Source organism: Corythoichthys intestinalis, chromosome 16 (assembly GCF_030265065.1).
Source record: "Corythoichthys intestinalis isolate RoL2023-P3 chromosome 16, ASM3026506v1, whole genome shotgun sequence".
Lineage (NCBI taxonomy): Eukaryota > Metazoa > Chordata > Actinopteri > Syngnathiformes > Syngnathidae > Corythoichthys > Corythoichthys intestinalis.
The window spans coordinates 42,729,734-42,749,523 of record NC_080410.1 but is presented as its reverse complement, the minus strand read 5'-3'; the positions used below and the strand labels follow the sequence as shown (position 1 = coordinate 42,749,523).

General features: G+C 39.5%; 2 protein-coding genes across 4 annotated transcripts in view; both read left to right on the top strand.

Annotated features, from left to right (window-relative positions):
- colgalt1a (collagen beta(1-O)galactosyltransferase 1a) overlaps positions 1-15,974 on the top strand; it is a 45,071-nt gene extending 29,097 nt beyond the window's left edge. Inside the window, exons 9-13 of one of the 2 annotated variants that reach the window (XM_057860918.1) lie at positions 108-240; positions 297-424; positions 499-705; positions 4,220-4,499; positions 12,837-15,974. In XM_057860918.1, coding sequence (XP_057716901.1) covers positions 108-240; positions 297-424; positions 499-705; positions 4,220-4,487 — 736 coding nt within the window. In that variant the 3' untranslated portion in view covers positions 4,488-4,499; positions 12,837-15,974. Of the gene's footprint in view, positions 1-107; positions 241-296; positions 425-498; positions 706-4,219; positions 4,500-5,513; positions 10,992-12,836 lie in introns of those variants that run through there. The other variant, XM_057860919.1, reaches the window with a different exon arrangement.
- A 2,174-nt stretch (positions 15,975-18,148) lies between these two features.
- gmip (GEM interacting protein) overlaps positions 18,149-19,790 on the top strand; it is a 67,889-nt gene continuing 66,247 nt past the window's right edge. For both annotated transcript variants that reach the window (XM_057860916.1, XM_057860917.1), the window contains exon 1: positions 18,149-18,433. In XM_057860916.1, the coding sequence (XP_057716899.1) occupies positions 18,391-18,433 (43 nt within the window). In that variant the 5' untranslated portion in view covers positions 18,149-18,390. The remainder of the gene's footprint in view (positions 18,434-19,790) is intronic.

Here is a 19,790-nt window from a genome sequence, read left to right as displayed (position 1 = left end):
CCGGAACTACGTTCCTGACCGTTCTGGCCCACTTTCACCCCTGCTTGTAGGTCGAAAAATACGGTGTATGACCAGCACTCAAACTCTTATTTCTTGTGTGTTTTAAGGGCTTTAAATATGAGTGATATCCAGGCTATGGGCATCCACATGCTGCCTGGATACAGGGACCCTTATCATGGCCGCCCGCTAACTAAAGGAGAGCTGGGATGCTTCCTTTCGCACTATAACATCTGGAAAGAGGTCAGTTTGACACATGCCTCAAACCAATGAACCATTGACGAGACATGTTTTGTCAGATTGTCAAGCGCGGCCTGCTCACCTCACTGGTGATCGAGGACGACCTGCGCTTTGAAGTCTTCTTCAAACGACGTCTCATGTACTTGATGAGCGACATCGAGGATGAAGGACTCGACTGGGACCTCATGTAGTTTGATTCAATTTTTTTCCCCGATCAAACACTTTGATTTCCAATTGAACTCCGCACTCTTTATTTCGTAGCTACATCGGACGCAAGCGAATGCAAGTGGACCACTCGGAGAAAGCGGTGCCCAACGTCCACAACCTGGTGGAAGCTGACTATTCCTATTGGACTTTAGGTTATATGATATCCTTGCAAGGAGCGAAGAAGCTGTTAAAGGCCGAGCCTTTAAAGAGGGTGCTGCCGGTGGATGAGTTTCTACCCATCATGTTTAATAAACACCCAGTGTAAGTTTTCGCACAAACTTCTTATTAGCCATGCTAACCTAAGATTTTAAAAGGAAGTGACCCAGAGATGCTCCAAAACCAACAGGAAGTGACCTGAAAATGCCCTAAAATCAACAAGAAAAGATCCAAAATGAACAGGAAGTGACCCAGAGATGCTCCAAAACCAGCAGGAAGTAACTTGGAAATGCCCTAAAATCGAGAAATGATCCAAAATGGACAGGAAGTGACCCAAACTCAAAAGAAAGTGACCCAGAGACGCTCACAAATCAAATGAAAGTGACTCAAAATCCAAAAGAAGTGACCCAGAGATGCTCCAGAACCAACAGGATGTGTGACCTTGAAATGCCCTAAAATGAACAGGAAGTCACCAATAAACAGAATGTGACCTGGAAATGCCCTAAAATCAACAAGAAATAATCCAAAATGTACAGGAAGTAACCCAAAATCAACAGGAAGTGATCAGTAAGCAGGAAGTGACCTGGAAATACCCTAAAAACAACAATAAATGGTACAAAATGTGCAGGAAGTGCCCCAAAATCAAAAGGAAGCGACCCAAAGATGCTCCAAAACCAACGGGAAGTGGAAGTGATCAGTGAGCAGGAAATGACCTGGAAATGCCCTAAAACCAACAAGAAATGATCCAAAATGTACAGGAAGTGAAGCCAAATCAAAAGGAATTGACCCAGAGATTCTCCAGAACCAACAAGGAGTGACCTATAAACTTGATGTGACCTGAAAATGCCTAAAAGTCAACAGGAAATGGTCCAACATGTACAGGAAGTGACTCAAAATCAAAAAGAAGTGACCCAGACATGTTACATAACCAATAGGAAGTGACCTGTAAATGCCCTAAAATCAACTCGAAATGATCAAGAATGTACAGGAAGTGACCCGAAACCGACAGGAAGTGACCTTGAAATCAACAGGAAATTATCCAAAATGTACAGGAAGTGACCTGGAAATGCACTAAAATGAACAGGAAGTCACCAATAAGGAGGATTTGACCTTAAAATGCCCTAAATTCACCAAGAAATGATCCAAAATGTACATGAAGTGAGCCGAAATCAACAGGAAGTGGCCCGGAAATGTCATAAATGAATACGAAGTCGCTCAAAATCAACAGGAAGTAACCTAACAGGAAGTGACCTGGAAATGACATAAAATCAACAAGAAATAATCCAAAATGTAAAAAACTGACCCAAAATCAAAATGAAGTGATCCAGAGATGTTACATAACTAACAGGAAGTGACCTGGAAAGGCCTTAAAATAAAGAAATTATACAAAATGTACAGGAAGTGACCCAAAATCAAAAGGAAGTGACTCAGAAATGATCCAACATGTTGAGGAAGTGACCTATAATGAACAGGAAGTGATCTAGAAATGCCCAAAATGAATAGGAAACCCTAAGTAACCGGTAATAGCCCTAAAATGAACAGGATGTGACCTGTACATGACCACAAAAGCAGCAGAGCCAAGAACGAAAAGTGGTATTTGCCATGTGGCAAAAAGGATTTTTTTTTTTTTTTGCTTTGTGGCAAAATTGATTTTTGTCATATGGCAAAATGGATTTTCCCATGTGGCATTTTTTTACCATGTGGCAAATTGGATTTAGCCATGTAGCATTTTTTTTGCTACGTGGTATTTTTTTGCCATGTGGCAAAATGGATTTTGCCATGTTGCATTTTTTTTTTTTTTTGCCATATGTCATTTTTTTGCTATGTGTCAAAATGGATTTTGCCGTGTAGCATTTTTTTGCCATGTGGCAAAATTGATTTTACCATGTGACATTTTTTGGGGTATGTGGCATATTTTTTCGGCCATATGGCAAAACAATGCCACATGGCAAAATCCATTTTGCTACATGGCAAAAAAAAATCCACATGGCCAAAAAAATGCCACATACCATAATCCATTTTGCCACATACCAAAAAATATGGGACATGGCAAAATCCATTTTGCCGCATACCAAAAAAATGGCACATGGCAAAATCCATTTTGTCACAAGGCAAAAAAATGGCACATGGCAAAATCCATTTTGTCACAAGGCAAAAAAAGGCCATATGGCAAAATCCATTTTGCCACATGTCAAAAAAATGCCACATGGCAAAAAAATACCACATGGCAAATTCATTTTGCCACATACCAAAAAAGATGCCACAAAATCCATTTTGCCACATACCCCAAAAAATGGCACATGGCAAAATCCATTTTGTCAAATGGCAAAAAAAAAAATGGCACATGGCAAAATCCATTTTGTCAAATGGCAAAAAAAAAAAATGGCACATGGCAAAATCCATTTTGCTACATGGCAAAAAAAAAATCCACATGGCCCAAAAAATGCCACATACCAAAATCCATTTTGCCACATACCAAAAAATATGGCACATGGCAAAGTCCATTTTGTCACTGGGCAAAAAAAAATGCCACATGGCAAAATCCATTTTGCCACATACCAAAAAAAAATGGCACATGGCAAAATCCATTTTGCCACATGGCAAAAAAAATGCCACATGGCAAAAAAATACCACATAGCAAATTCATTTTGCCACATACCAAAAAAAAAATGCCACAGACCAAAATCCATTTGGCCACATACCCCAAAAAATGGCACATGGCAAAATCCATTTTGTCACATGGCAAAAAAAAAATGGCACATGGCAAAATCCATTTTGCCATATTGCAAATACCACTTTTGGTTCTCGCTGTCTCTCAAAGACTGGCTGTGAATGCTCTTGTTTCAGTGCCACTGATGGCGCTAGACGTCCAATCCAATCATGATGAATTGGATGTCTAGCGCCTTCAATGGCAGCCAGTGAGCTAACATAGACATTATTCTAATAGAAGCCTTTTGGTAGCAACCTGTTCCTTTTCTTTTTTTTTTTAAACAGTGACACTTTTTAAAAAATGATAAAACGATTCTTTGGTGGCAGCATATCGATAAACTTTTGGAATACAAAATATAACAACATTTTACCTTTTCGATATATTGTCACACCCCTATTTGGGAGTATAAGGCAAACTAGTAAAAAAAAAAAAAAAAAACATACCGTAGATAAGTCAAACCGGACGATAAGTTGAATTTTTTAAGGAAATTGTACTCTAAATTGCCCGTCATTTTTTGCTAAGTAGCTCAAATGCAGTCATTAGTATTACTTCAGCAACAACAAAAAACAATTTAAACAAATTGAATAGTTAACAAAACCACAACATTGCCACTAATACGAACAATCATGAATAACATCGCTGCTACTAATGCAAACATTAGCGCCTTTTAGCTTAGCAAGCTACTACATTGCGGCACTTCAGCTGAACAACAACAAAAACTAAACTCTCAAAAATTAAAATCCTTAACGGAAGTTCACTTTATTAGAAAGTTGACTTTACAGCTGTTTTATTTGTAGTTTTCCATAAAAACTTAGATTCTTGTGAAATTAGTTGACTTGAAATTTCAAGTTCAGACAGCTTTTTTGGGGGGGTTAAAAAAAACTTGGTAATTTTCCATGTGCTCCGCAGGTCCGATTACATGGAACAGTTTGAGACGCGCGACCTGAAAGCCTTCTCAGCAGAGCCTTTGCTGGTCTACCCCACACACTACACGGGAGACTCTGGCTACATTAGCGACACGGAGACGTCCACCGTGTGGGACAACGAAAAAATCCGCACAGACTGGGACCGAGGACGCTCGGGCAAAACTCAGGAGCAGGCCCAGCTCAGTACCGAGGCCCAGAACTCTGACGTGCTACAGTCGCCCTTGGACAGCACGGCGCGGGATGAGCTATGAGACCCTAAAAAAGTACCCTTTTTTGTTTTTTTTAATGACATTTCACAAAAAGTTCCATCACGCTCATGGAAACGGCACTAGACTTGCCACACGGGATGGCATTTGCAGTACCCAGCATGTGTCTGTCATACAGAAAAGCAACTTTCGATCTCTTTTGTGATTCTCTTTTTGATCGCCTTTTCTCTAAGGTGACGTTACACTGTGAATCGGAAGAGCAGTCTAGTAAACGGCTTGACACGTCTGCTTGTCTTCTTCTAACGTTGCCAAATTGAAATATCTCTTCAGAAAACCGAAGCTAATACAGTATATAAGCGGTATGAAGTAGTAGTAGTAGTATACAGTTTGTGGTATTCAGTGGCACAATGAAAATTGGAAAAATGAACACTTTCAGGGACAGTAGTCACTACAGTGGACAGCAATTCAAATGTTGACACAAGTGACTATTTGTGGTCATTAGAAAAAAATGATATTGGCAATTATTATTTTAGTATTGTGTATATTTTTAAATTGTTATTTAACTCATTCACTCCCAGCCATTTTCACCAGTGCAATCCCCTTCGCGCCCGGCCGTTTTACTGGATTTTGACTGATTTTGCAAGGCCCACAGAAAATTCTGTTCTGTTGCTATATAAACATGGAAACCACCAAAAGAAAGATTACACTCTCTTCTTTCAGCAGGAAAAAAAGTTCATATCTTTTTCCATTCTTTAGAAATCAGCATTAGAAAATAGCTTAGTTTGAGCAATTTTCCAATTTCTGATGAAAAAACTGAGAAATTGAGCTTTTTGTAAACGCATTCATTTCAAACAACTTTGACTTTAACACAGCTATTTTTTGTTTTAGTTACATCCCAAACATCTGAATGTTTTCTTTTTACAAAATAACATAAACAACAAGACAAATAGAGCTTTTGATGGCAAAGTAACATTTTATTTACACATAACTAAACTATTGAACTGAGAGATGACGCGTTGTGGCCGCGGCAACCGGGGTAAACTTTTCCCTCATCGCCGCCGGTCTTTCCAGCACGCCTCAATGGCATCGTCCGCTGCACTAGTGGTCCCGGTCGTTCTGCTCGGTCGTCCGGCGCCTGGCATCCCGAGCATCCTCCCGGTTGTTCTGCTTGGTCGTCCGCCGCCTGGCATCCTGGACGTCCATTTGGTCGTCTTCCGCCGGCACCCCGGCCGTGCGGCTGGCCGTTCGTTCCATTGAATCGGGTTGGGGGTCTTACCAAATGCAATACTGCCCTCCATTGGCCAGTTTTATTGCTTTAAAATGGATTTTCAGCATTGTGCTTTGGAGCTAAGTTGAATCAGAACGTAGAGATGTCTCTTGTTAAAAAAAAACGTGAAAGACGTATAAATACGTCTTTGGGACACTGAAACAATAAAAAATAGAACTTATTTATACATTTTTGGGAGCAAATGAGTTAAGCTGGGGCAAGGGGCATAAAAGTCGTATACAGAATTTGGCAAAAATGTACGGTTCCTGCAAAATTAGCTAAAAACGATCCCATTCATTTCAAATGGGATGCAATTGAGAGCCATGTAGAGTGGTAAGAAAAAAGTTTCTGAACTGAAGGAATATGACCTTCTATGGAATATGGCCGAACCGCCGGACCCGCGCTGGCGCAGATCCAACGAGCCGGGCCAGCGGGACCACGGCAATCCAGCCAGAAGGCCAAACTCCGCGGGTTCACCTTAGTCTTAACCCTTTGTACTGACTCCATTTTGAAAGGTTTAAAGAAGGCTCACCAAGAACAAGTTGACAATTTATTCGGGTCGACAGCGATCAACAGAAAGGCAAAACAGACTTGTTCCAAGGTCACCATATCTAAAGTCAACAAACGGTTCCCGAGAAAAATGACAATATTAGTTAAAAATTCAGTCTTTTGAAGGCTCTCACAGGGCGGGTCGTGGGCAGGAAGAAGGGTGTGTTTGGGATTATTGTCTGTTTGTGGATTGGACAGGAGGATTTGGGAGTTACTGTTGTCAGGGCAACGAGGGTTGTGGATTTTGCCACTTCAGCGTCAAAGGGGCTCTTGGAGTCCTATCAGTTGGATATCGGGTGTTCCCCAGTGTTCCTTGTGTTGAGACAGAGCATCCCGCCATTTGTTCTGGACTGTCTGGGTGAACTGATTGCGAGAGTTGGTGCGTCAGTCTTGCTCAGTCAGCTGGGCTTCCGTGATAAAAATGCGTTGTTCATCTTTTATGCCCTATATTCTGCTTGTTTTCCTTAAACTATGGTATAAGTGCTATTTATTTTATATTGGGTGTGTTAGAGTAATACAGTTAGGCGGTGCCTACGAGAAAAGGTACTATCTCCTTCATTTGGGTGTGGATTTTTTGGTATTTCTCACATTTCTGCATAAAATCACCATTAAATGTGATCTGATCTTTGTCAAAAATCACACAGACGTAAAAACAGTGTATGCTTGAACTAAAACCCCCAAACATTTTTAGGTTTTCATATTTTAATGAGGATAGCTTGCAAAAAAATGACAAAAGGGGGAAGAAGAAGTAAGTGAACCTTCTGCCTAAGGAGACTTAAAGAGCAATTGAAACCAATTTTTTACCAAACAATTTAAGTTAGGTGTGTGCCCAACCACTGATAAGTGGTTTAAACTGCCCTGCCCACTGTAAAATACACACCTGGTAAGAACTGTCTTGATAAGAAGCATTGTCTGATGTGCATCATGGCTCGGTCAAAAGAGCTGTCTGAAGACCTCCGATCAAGGATTATGGTTTGTATAAAGCTGGGAAAGGATACAAAACCATCTCTAAAAGTCTGGATGTTCATCAATCAACAGTCAGAGAAGTTGTCTACAAATGGAGAGAGTTTGGCCCTGTTGCTTCTCTCCGAAGAAGTGGCCGTCCACCAAAGATGATGCCTAGAGTTCGGCACAGAATACTCAGAGAGGAAAAAAAAGAACCCTAGACTTACAGAAATCACTGGCACAGTCCAATATCTCTGTACACACGTCAACTACATGTCATGGGAGGACTCCCAAAAAACCATTGTTGCTCGTTCAATGTTTGCAGAAAGGCACTTGGACACTCCCAGGAATTTTGGCAAAATATTTTGTGGACTAATGAAACCAAAGTTAAATTTTTTGGGAGTAACACACGACATCATGCGTGGAGGAAAAATGGAATAGCGCACCAACTTCAACACCTCATCCCCACCGTGAAGCATGGTGGAGGGAGCATCATGATTTTGGGCTGTTTTGTCACTTCAGGGCCTGGACAACTTGCAATCATTAATGAAAGAATAAATTCAAAAGTTTTTTCAGGATGTGTTGCAGGAAAACCCGAGGCTGTCTGTCAGACAGTTGAAGCTAAAAAGAGGATGGATGCTGCAACAAGACAATGATCCAAAATACAGAAGTAAATCAACTTCAGAATGGTTTCAGAAGAACAAAATACACATTCTGGAGTGGCCAAGTCAAAGTCCAGACTTGAACCCCATTGGGATGCTGTGGCATGACGTAAAGACAGTGATTCATGCCAGATATCCCAGGAATCTGACAGAACTACAGCAGTTTGGTAGAGAAGAATGGGCTAATCTTGATTAGTCCTTATCGATGTACCAGACTGATCTGCAGCTACAGGAAGCATCTGATTGAAGTTATTGCTGCCAAATGGGGGGTGGGGGGAAGCACAAAATATTAAATGTGATGGTTCACTTAGTTATTTTTTCCCCCTTCTGTCATTGTTTGAATGCTATCCTCATTAAAATATGAAAACCTATAAATATTTGGGTGGTTTTAGTTAAAGCAAATACTGTATTTTCATCTGTGTGATTTTAACATAGATCAGATCACATTTGATGGTTATTGTATGCAGAAATGTGAGAAATTCCAAAAGATTCAGATACTTTTTCATACCACTGTATGTGCTGTGATAGTTAGTAAAAGAAGAAAAAAATCGAAAACAACATCGACAGCAATAGACTTGCAAACTATTTTGCATCCCTGCTGGTCAAAATTGATTGGACGACTATTGCCGTCAATGAGTTCATACATCAGAACAATCTACAGCTATGTGCAAACATGCCCCTCTACTGCCACCTATGCAATTTCCACGTCGCCACATCAGCTTGGGCGGGCGCCTCAAAGCATTCGCAGATGCTCATCAAACACATCCAAACACGCATTAAAACGTTTTCTGTCTGGTGGTTAAACATCTGCGTCGACTTGATTGAAGGCTCCTTAAATAAGACGAGATGTAACATTTTTTTTAACATCTCTTCTGCCCGATGTTAAACACTTTATACTGACATTACAGCCTTCGCTGTTTGCATACTTTAAAGCCGCGGGGAGATAAAATAGCCTTCACTCACATGATAAAGTTACCATTTGAAAGGAAATGTGCACTTTGTGCATGTGCAGTTTGGACGTTGCGCACGTCTGTAATTATGCACTGAGATCAGCAGCAGTGGGATGCTGGGACAAGTTCATTCAGTCAAAATCATCCAAAAGAGTAGCCACAATGACGAAGTACTTTTTTGTTACTAATCCGAGCTGGGGTTTCGTCATTGTTTTGAGAGAACTAAATGTTCTCTCTATATATCTACATACATACATACATACACATACATATATATATATATATATATATCAGGGGTCGCGTTAACCGAATATTTTCCGTCGTTGACCGTTTTTTAAAACGGTGACGGAAAAAACTGAAGTCCGTCCGTCATTTTGACAGGTTGCAATTCACACCCCAGACCACAGGGTGGCGAGTGAGCATATTAATTAGCTATTGTCTCTCTTAATGAATGACGTCGTTGGCTATTCTGTCAGAATATTGTAGCGTCACCGGGGTCTGGCGGCGGCACCGTGATTGACACATCAACGCGAGGTTCTTATTGGTGCACCCGGTGTGCCAGCGCGTCATCCAATTGGTGGACTAGATTGCCGCCTGTGTATAGACCCCAATCACATGACGTCACAACTCCGCCCCCATGACTGGAGCTGCCATATTGTGTGTCAGCTCGTCGTGTTTGCACATTACCGCTACATACATGCCTCCTATTACGGCGTGTTTTTCTGCTCGTTAACATTAATAATCAAAATGGTGAAGGCGTGTGTGGCGGTTGGTTGCAGTAACAGAGAAGCTAGACGGAGAGACTTGAAGTTCTACCGTATTCTGAGAGACCCGAAGAGGAGAGCGAGATGGACTGCTGTAATTCGACAAGAAATCTGGGCACCAAACGATCACCACAGACTATGTAGTAGTCATTTTATATCTGGTAAGATGCATTTAATATATATTTAGAAGATTTTGGGCTGAAAACCACAATTAAGATCATTGTGTGACGTTGGTGATTGGGGTCTATATAGTTGCCTCTTTTTCTTTGGGGGCGGAGTTGTTGTTTTGTTGGTGTTGTTGGCGGTAAGCAGAGTAAAAAGAGGGAGAAAAATACCACGACTTCCGTGTCTAATTTTTAGCCGCCAAGCAAGCGTTACAATATTAATTAAAAATGAATGAAAACTAAATACTATTGAATATGTCATCATTATCATTTTAAAAATTTAAGTGACAGGTAAAAATAGATTATGACCGGATTTTTATGACCCTGTCAGTCAAAATGACAGACAACGAAAATGTCTAGCGCAACCTCTGATATATATATATATACACACACACACACACACACACAGTGGTACCTCTACATACGATCGCTTCGACACACGAACTTTTCGACATCCGACGTAAAATTTGACTCGCCGTTTGTTTCTACATCCGATGACATGCTCGAAATACGACGACAATGGCAGCACCGCAGACGAATGCACGGCGGATTTTCTTGTGTGACAAATCAACACTGGTTTCAGAAAAGGTTGGTACAGGTGGTGAAACAAGGAAAAAGTTGACGCTTACCTTCTAAATGAAGATGCAAATGACAGAAAAATATGAGCGTAGGATGGGCATCCTTGAAATGGCTCAACAATACATCTCCACGGTCCTCCTCCGACCATTGTTCGCCAGTCTTTATAAGTTAAGCTGACAATTCTTATTGTGGTAACATCTCCAGAGAAATCGCCAACTTCGCCACGTTTTTATCATTTATTTCACAACTTATTCAAAACAAAAACACCTTCTGTCTGCCGCAATTGACGGTGTTCTCAAGAAAACATTTAAAGAGAAAGTGAAACTCAAGCTCACCGGTCTGTCTCTGGCACGTCAGCCCCGCGGTGCGTTCTGGGTCAGCAAAAAACGTCCGCCACATTAGAACCTGATTCGTTACATTAATACAGGAATTATTATTATTATTATTATTCCGATTTTGATTTATAATTTATTTGTTTTGCTATGTGTAATTGCCATTTGTAATAGTACCAGCAGTATTTTTTAAGGATTTAGTGAAGGTTTTTGGGCTGTGGAACGAATTAATGGAATTATAATGTATTCCTATGGGAAAATCCTGCTCGACATACGACCATTTCGACTTACAAACAAGGTCCTGGAACGGATTAACTTCGTATGTAGAGGTACCACTGTATATATATATATATATATATATATATATATATATATATATATATATATATATATATATATATATATATATATATATACACACACATACACACACACACACACACCCACACACATATATATATATATATTAGGGCTGTCAAACGATTAACATTTTTAATCGAGTTAATTACAGCTTAAAAATTAATTAATCGTAATTAATCGCAATTAATCGCAATTCAAACCATCTCTAGAATATGCCATATTTTTCTGTAAATTATTGTTGGAATGTAAAGATAAGACACACGACGGATATATACATACAACATACTGTACATAAGTACTGTATTTGTTTATTGTAACAATAAGTCCACAAATGCCATTATTAACATTCTTTCTGTTAAAGTGATCCACGGATAGAAAGACTTGTAGTTATTAAAAGATAATTGTTATAGTTACAAATAAGTTATAGTAATTTTATATTAAAACCCCTCTTCATGTTTTTGTTTTAATAACATTTGTAAAATTTTCAATCAAAAGTAGAGTTAATATAATAAGAAGAAGAATAAAAATAACAATAATAAAAATAGAGTGACCAAAGTCTTAAGTTTTACGTGTATTTTGCATAGCTATTTTGATATGGAAAGTTCATTTTGCATTGTTGTTTAACTGTGTGTCAGAATAGGGCCTCATTACTATAGACTGAAGTGCTTTTCTTTTTGTGAACATTATTTTTTTTGGGGAGAGATAGGAATATTATTTTTGTTGTGCTTTCACTAAACGATACTTATGTTTGTTGTGAAGGAGAAGCTTATGCCAATAAACGGCGCTGTCCAAAGAACGCCTGTGTCCACTTGCCTTTACTATATAATATATATCTGTACATATCTTACCCAAAATACAACAAGAAACACATAATTGCCACTAAAAGAAAGAAAACTTACCGAAATATGTGTGGAGCACAAATAGCAATTTGCCTTGCATTGTGAATACAGCATAAACGTCTCACAACTACTAATTCTCCCACGTTTAGAAGAAATAACAGTATGAATATGGAACGGCGCTGCCCCCAAGCGGCCGGTGGCATTCTCTTCACTCTTAATGTCCATAAACGGCCTCATTGTAATCTGTTTGAAGCAATTGGCGAGCGGGTCATTTAGTGCATGCGTTAATTGCGTCAAATATTTTAACGTGATTAATTTAAAACATTAATTAACGCCCGTTAATGCGATAATTTTGACAGCCCTAATATATATACATATATACATACAGTGGGGCAAATAAGTATTTAGTCAACCACTAATTGTGCAAGTTCTCCCACTTGAAAATATTAGAGAGGCCTGTAATTGTCAACATGGGTAAACCTCAACCATGAGATACAGAATGTGGAAAAAAAACAGAAAATCACATCGTTTGATTTTTAAATAATTTATTTGCAAATCATGGTGGAAAATAAGTATTTGGTCAATACCAAAATTTCATCTCGATACCTTGTTATGTACCCTTTGTTGGCAAACGTTTTCTGTAACTCTTCACAAGCTTTCCACACACTGTTGCTGGTATTTTGGCCCATTCCTCCATGCAGATCTCCTCTAGAGCAGTGATGTTTTGGGGCTGTCGTTTGGCAACACGGACTTTCAAGTCCCTCACAGATTTTCTATGGGGTTGAGATCTGGAGATTGGCTATGCCACTCCAGGACCTTGAAATCTTATGAAGCCACTCCTTTGTTGCCCTAGCTGTGTGTTTGGGATCATTGACATGCTGAAAGACCCAGCCACGTCTCATCTTCAATGCCCTTGCTGATGGAAGGAGATTTTCACCCAAAATCTCTCGATACATGGCCCATTCATTCTTTCCTTTACACAGATCAGTCGTCCTGGTCCTTTTGCAGAAAAACAGCCCCAAAGCATGATGTTTCCACCCCCAAGCTTCACAGTGGGTATGGTGTTCTTCGGATGCAATTCAGTATTCTTTCTCCTCCAAACACAAGAACCTGTGTTTCTACCAAAAAGTTCTATTTTGGTTTCATCTGACCATAACACATTCTCCCAGTCCTCTTCTGGATCATCCAAATGCTCTCTAGCGAACCGCAGACGGGCCTGGACGTGTACTTTCTACAGCAGGGGGACACGTCTGGCAGTGCAGGATTTGAGTCCCTGGCGGCGCATTGTGTTACTGATAGTAGCCTTACTGTGGTCCCTGGAGACCCAACCCCGGCAACCGGCGGCCCAGGCGAAGAGGAGGCCCCGCCCTGGGAGCCATGCCATAAAAAAATTTGTGGGACCCACCTACCGCCCTATTACTGCAACTGCCAGGTCCCCAACTGGCAGCCATTACCCAGCACCGTGATGAGATTGTGTGTGGAGGGTAGTGCAGTGTATGCATTAAAATAGAAGAGCCTAGGGACCGCCGCATGGAAGTTCTTCCCAGCTGCACATTCCACCGCCCCTCTTCAAAGCCCCCACGTGGAGTATAATGTACGTGGTGCGTTAAAATAGCTATCTATCCATCTATGTATCTATAATTATATATATATGTATTATATACATGTTGAGAGAGAAAGTGTAACAGTATTTGCAGCCGTCGTTGTTTTTGTAAATATTTTTTTTTACTAAGCTATTATGAATGCATTTCTTTTTACTATTTCGGTAGCAACGCGTTACATTTACTTGAGTAACTTTTTAAGAAAAATGTACTTCTAAGAGTAGTTTTACAACAGCATACTTTTTACTTTTACTTGAGTAAATTTGCAAAGAACTGCTAATACACTTACTCCACTACTTTGGGGGAAACTTGTTACATATTTATTCAACATTTTAGATTTGACTTTATTTTTGTCCGCAGCAGCTTTACTCAAGCCTGTCGACAGAGGGGGGCAACCGGGTATATTGTCCCGGGCCTCAGGACCAAAGGGGCCCCTGAATGACCCTTAATTTATGTTACTTTACATTCACATATTTCTTTTTGTTTAATTAAATCATTGTCTGATTAAATATTATGTTGTACTCAATATATACTTAAAACTTTACCATATTAAATATTTCAAATGTATATTTTTTCTCCCTTTTTGCACAACGCCCCCGCCCCCACACCCCCTCTGTCTTAGCAGAAAATGGTTTGACCCCGCTCTGGTCCACTCAAGGCTACACTACGTACAAGCCCTGAAGCGGGAAATTAAAATCTTTCCTTGTTATAAACTCTAAACATGGTGAGTCGTCATAAATTGGGTACGCAGAAAAGAAAAAAGAAAAAGAGATGAAGATCATAGAGGTGAACCAGGGAAAAAATGAAGTTTTTAAAAGGGGGACAAGAAGCCAGAGAATTCAGGCTAGAGTTGGCTGTGGATGGTGATGTTGGTAAGTGAACAACAGCCGCTAACACTTAACTCATTCACTCCCAGCCATTTTCACTGGTGCAACCCTCTTCGCTCCAGGCCGTTTTTCTGGATTTTGACTGATTTTGCAAGGCCCACAGAAATTTTTTTTTCTATCGCTATATAAACATGGAACCCACCAAAAGAAAGATTAGATTCTCTTCTTGCAGCAGGAAAAAGAAGTAAGTTAATATCTTTTTCCATTCTTTAGAAATCAGCATTAGAAAATGGCTTAGTTTGAGCAATTTTCCAATTTCTGATGAAAAAACAGAAATTGAGCTTTTTGTGAAAGCATACATTTCAAACATAACTTTGACTTTAACACAGCTATTTTTTTGCTTTAGTTACATCCCAAACATCTCAATAATGTTTTCCTTTTACAAAAAAACAAACAACAAGATAAATAGAACTTTTGAGAGCAAAGTAACAATTTATTTACACATAACTAACTGAGATGACTGTTGTGACCGCAACAGCCGAGTTAAAACTTTTCCCCATCTCCGCCTGTCTCATTTTAATGGAATTTTTTTAGTCTCTGCGGGGTCTGCTTGGGTAGCAGCTCGGACTCAACGGCATCGTCCGCTGCACTGGTGGTCCTGGTCGTTCTGCTCGGTCGTCAAGCGCCTGGCATCCCCGGCGTCCTCTAGGTTGGGTATAAATACGTCTTTGGGACGCTGAAACAATTAAAAATAGAACGTATTTAACGTTTTTGGGAGCAAATGAGTTAATGTTTATATTCGCGAGCGATCACCGTGACCAAGCCCGATTCGAGTTTGTCACCGGCCGCTTGTAGCCTATTAAGCTGCGGTATGACATGACATGCTGCTCGCGTTGAGCTGAGGAAAGAGAGAAGGTGATAGGAGCTCAGGGATATACTGTATGTTAGTCTGTGGGAAGCAGGTGTGCGAGGCTGAACAGACTCTGGTCCGGCGGCTGGATTTATCTTGGGTTTACAACCCACTGTGTATTATAGCAATCGCTAATACGAATCCATCACCAAAACAGCTCACCGTTTGAGGGCTTGATAACAACAAGGATGTGGAGGGGCCAGGCACAGGATGTTAAGTATACTGTTTTGTTGCTTAGCAGGCAGGCATAGCACTCTCAGTTGTATTGTATTGTAGCCTACATGGGACAATAGATGGAAATTGTTTATATTTTGTCACATCACATTACGGTCTGTTAAATTTAACTGTCCATCTCAAATTAAATAATTTGAAAATTTACACTGTCATTGCTTGCAAAGCGTTAAAAGTACTGCATATGTTGTCGTGACAAGCCGGTGGCAGGGGTTGGGGGGGAGGGGCTATAATTGCGTCTTGTACCTGGGCCCCTACAAGTTTGTTGACAGCCCTGGCTTTACTAAAGAGAAGTCGCCAAAATAATCACATGACTCCACAATACCAATCAAATGTAACAAATACAGCCACATGATTACACACAAGCTTGCATTCGGAAGTCCTATGATCACACCGGCGTGTTTAATTACGTGGCGTCTTTAACGCACCATAAAAATGAGACTACAGGTTGTCCCTGGGTCACGACATACTCGACATAAGCGATTTCGACTTTACGACGCCGGAGTCTCGTCCATCAATTTGTCTCCAGTCATTTTTTATTTGGCGCATAAACAGTACCTTATTGTACCTCACAGTATATTATTTTTTACTTCACTGTATTAAAATGACGTGTTCTGGCCTCACAAAATGTGAAGTTGTTCATCTTTACAGACATCAAACAAGGCAATTGTGCTTTTTGAAGCTTTTTACTGCCCTCATTTTTGACAATTTGTAAACCTGTAGCACATGTATGCAGACTTATGTTCAAAACGACACACATTTTAACAAGAAAACACTTGACCCGAAACAATTAGTTTTGAAACGTCCATCTATCCTGATCAGTATGTAAATTTGGTAGATTAAATAATAAACAATTTGCCGAACAAAAGTCCGCTAGCTTAAATACTACGAATGCTAATGTATTTACAATTCTCGTAGCAAATCGGTCACATGTAACTCCGCAAACTGTAGCAGTTAACTTAATTACAAATACGTATACAAACATATATTAGCTGAAACAACTTACAGCCTTATGTGGGCCAAACCAGAGCGCATCTATCCTTTATCAATATTCGACGTCTGAGTCTGCTTCTGTCATACAAGGCTACAGTCCAGCCAGATGTAACACTGCCACCAGAGGGCAGTGTCTCCTCCATCATTAAACAAAATACAATACTTTTGGACTGCTTGGATTGTTATTTTAGGGTATTTAAAGCGTGAATTCTGTCTTACGCGGAAATTCATTTTAGCGTCGGAACGGAACTCGTTTGTAACCCGGGGACTACCTGTATTTGGCTTAGAATCAATATTACTGCAACATCTCTACTAAAGATGTCCCGATTGATCGGGTCCGATCACGTCATTTTCAAAAAGTATTGGAATCGGCAAAAAAAAATATCGGACATGCCTTTTTTAAATATATATATTATTTAATTAAATCATTTTCTAATTGTATTTAACGTTACAGACAAAATGTCTTACATTCATCCAGAGTCTTTAGTTTTGGCTTAAAGTAGGGCTATCAAATTTATCGCGTAAACGGCGGTAATTAATATTTTTTTAATTAATCACGTTAAAATATTTAATGCAATTAACGCATGCGCTGCATGACCCACTCACGCATTGTCGCGTTCAATTTATAATGGCGCCGTTTTACCTATATATAGAGCTAACAGGCGTAAAATGAGTAAAGAGAATTTTTGCAGTCTTTGGAGCCTCTTTTTAATTGGCTAAAGCCTTAAAATCCCTCTCTCAACAATTAGAAATATCGTGGGAAAGCAATGTGGGAAAGTACGGTAGTGGTTGATCTTTTCTTTAACACCCTATGTTACTTCCCAACGCAGAGATGAAAGATCAATTGGTGCCACTACGCACAGTTATGGTTGCACTTCCCATCATGCATTTGGGCAGAACAGTTAAATGGCTACAGCATCATTTACTGAAAGCTCAACAAATACACTAGATGGCAATATTTAGTCACAATATACAAAGTCACATTTATCCTTTAAGAATTACAAGTCTTTCTATCCGTGGATCCCTGTCACAGAAAGAATGTTAATAATGTAAATGCCATCTTGAAGATTTATTGTCATAATAAACAAATACAGTACTTATGTACTGTATGTTGAATGTATATATTCGTCCGAGTTTTATTCATTTTTTTTTCTTAATGCATTGCCAAATTGTATATGATCGGGAAAAATTATCGGGAATGATTGGAATTGAATCGGGAGCAAAAAAAAAAGCAATCGGATCGGGAAATATCGGGATCGGCAGATACTCAAACTAAAACGATCGGGATCGGATCAGGAGCAAAAAAACATGATTGGAACAACCCTAATTAAAAGCGTTAATTCTGTCTTACGCGGAAATTCATTTTAGCGTCGGAACGGAACTCGTTCGTAACCCGGGGACTACCTGTATTTGGCATAGAATCAATATTACTGCAACCTTTCTACCAGCTTTTATTTGGCACTGACAGACCACAGAAAATCGGAGATATGATCGTTTTAATTTCATGGTAGAAAATGCTTTCTCCAAAGATTTTTTTTTTGTGTGTATGATGATGTAATACTACAGTATAATAATTACAGTTCATAATGGTATTGTGCTGAGAAAAAAATACACCATTCTTTAAAAACAAAACTGTCAGCAGTTACTCACAATGTTACTAATTATTTATGTATACTTTTCATTGAATGCTTTTTTAGTTGAGTTGATGGACACAATAAAACTTGAATTTGCATCCTAACTGATTGCCCGCCATCCTATTTTGCACCATCTTATCTCAAACGCAAGCGGTTGGCGTAGGTGTGGCTTGTCGCCGCACTTCCTCTTCCTCTTACACGAACAGGGCAAGAGGAAGATGAAGACGGCCGCCGTCTCCCCACGGCGTGCCAGAGAGTCTTTTCGTGAAGACTTGCCACAACGGCCGGCGTGATCCCGAAGGTCACGTGACCTTGAGGTCAACCCTCCGCGGGTGTCGAAGATGGAAGATCAGGAACTGTGCCAGGAGTCCCCTCAGGCCGCAGGTGAGCAGAAAGAATGATTTTAATCATTTGAAGTGCTTAAAGTATTTTTAACAGTGTGAATGATCATGTTACTGTCATTTTGTCTTTGTGCAACATCCTCTTTGTCAAAACGGGACTGACGGACTTCCTGAAAATCATTTTTTTGTCCAGTTGCCACTGTTTCATTATCGGAGCTCGAATGCTCGTGATTTTTTGACTTTATACTTTTTTTTTTAGCCCCAAAAAAATATCCTGATGAAAATTTGTTTTTGTTTCCCCAACACAACTTTGTAAATTTCACATTGTAGTGTCATAAGGAAAAATTCATCCTAGACATGGGTTATACCATTTAACCCAATTCCCAATTAAAGCAACACGAGGTACAGTGGGGCAAATAAGTATTTAGTCAACTACTAATTGTGCAAGTTCTCCCACTTGAAAATATTAGAGAGGCCTGTAATTGTCAACATGGGTAAACCTCAACCATGAGAGACAGAATGTGGAAAAACAAAACCAGAAAAACAATATATTTAAGCAAATTTTAGCAAGCCATTCTGTGTGTCAAATTTGCTTTATATTTTTTTTAGTTCTGAAACGATTAATCGATTAACTCGAATATTCAATTAAAGAAAAAAGATCCGAATTAAATTTTGCTGCTTCAAGTATTCGTTTAATTAAAGTGATACACTGCCCTCTAGTCTGCCTCATTTCACATGGCTGAATCCAGCTGCTCCCTGTTAAGACCAACATAAGCCAAGTTTTTGTTTGAGTTAGTTTTTTTAAATGCATTCATAATTTAGTTTATTGGTATATTTAGCAGTTTTTGTTGTTTTTTTTTTTGTGGGAATATGTAACTGAACCATTTGTAAAGGAAAAAAAAAAAGCGTGAGCGTTTTATAGCATTTAAGCTAGCAGACTTTTGCTATGTATGTTTAAGGCTCAGCTCAGGTATTTTAATTTTTCATGTTCCTTATCTGATTACTCAATTATTCGAACTAACTAGTATCGATTAATCAACTACTAAAATAATCGATAGCTGCAGCCCGAATTTTTTAAAATTAATAATTTCAACAATCTCGCAACTAGCCTTTGTGGCGTTCTCTTTCGACTTTCGGGGTCTTGCGAAATACTGCTGCTGTAAAATTAAACTAGCTTCAAGCTGCTTCAATTTCTCGCTACGTATCTTCCCTGTAATCTTTTCGTACATGTCAGCATGTCTTGTTTGGTAATATCGCCTCACATTGAACTCTTTAAAAACAGCGACTGTCTCTTTGCAAATGAGACAGACACAGTTGTTGCATATTTTAGCGAAGAAATAGTCCAATTTCCACCTATCCTTGAAGCGTCGGCCATCGCAGTCAACTTTCTTTTTTTTGTT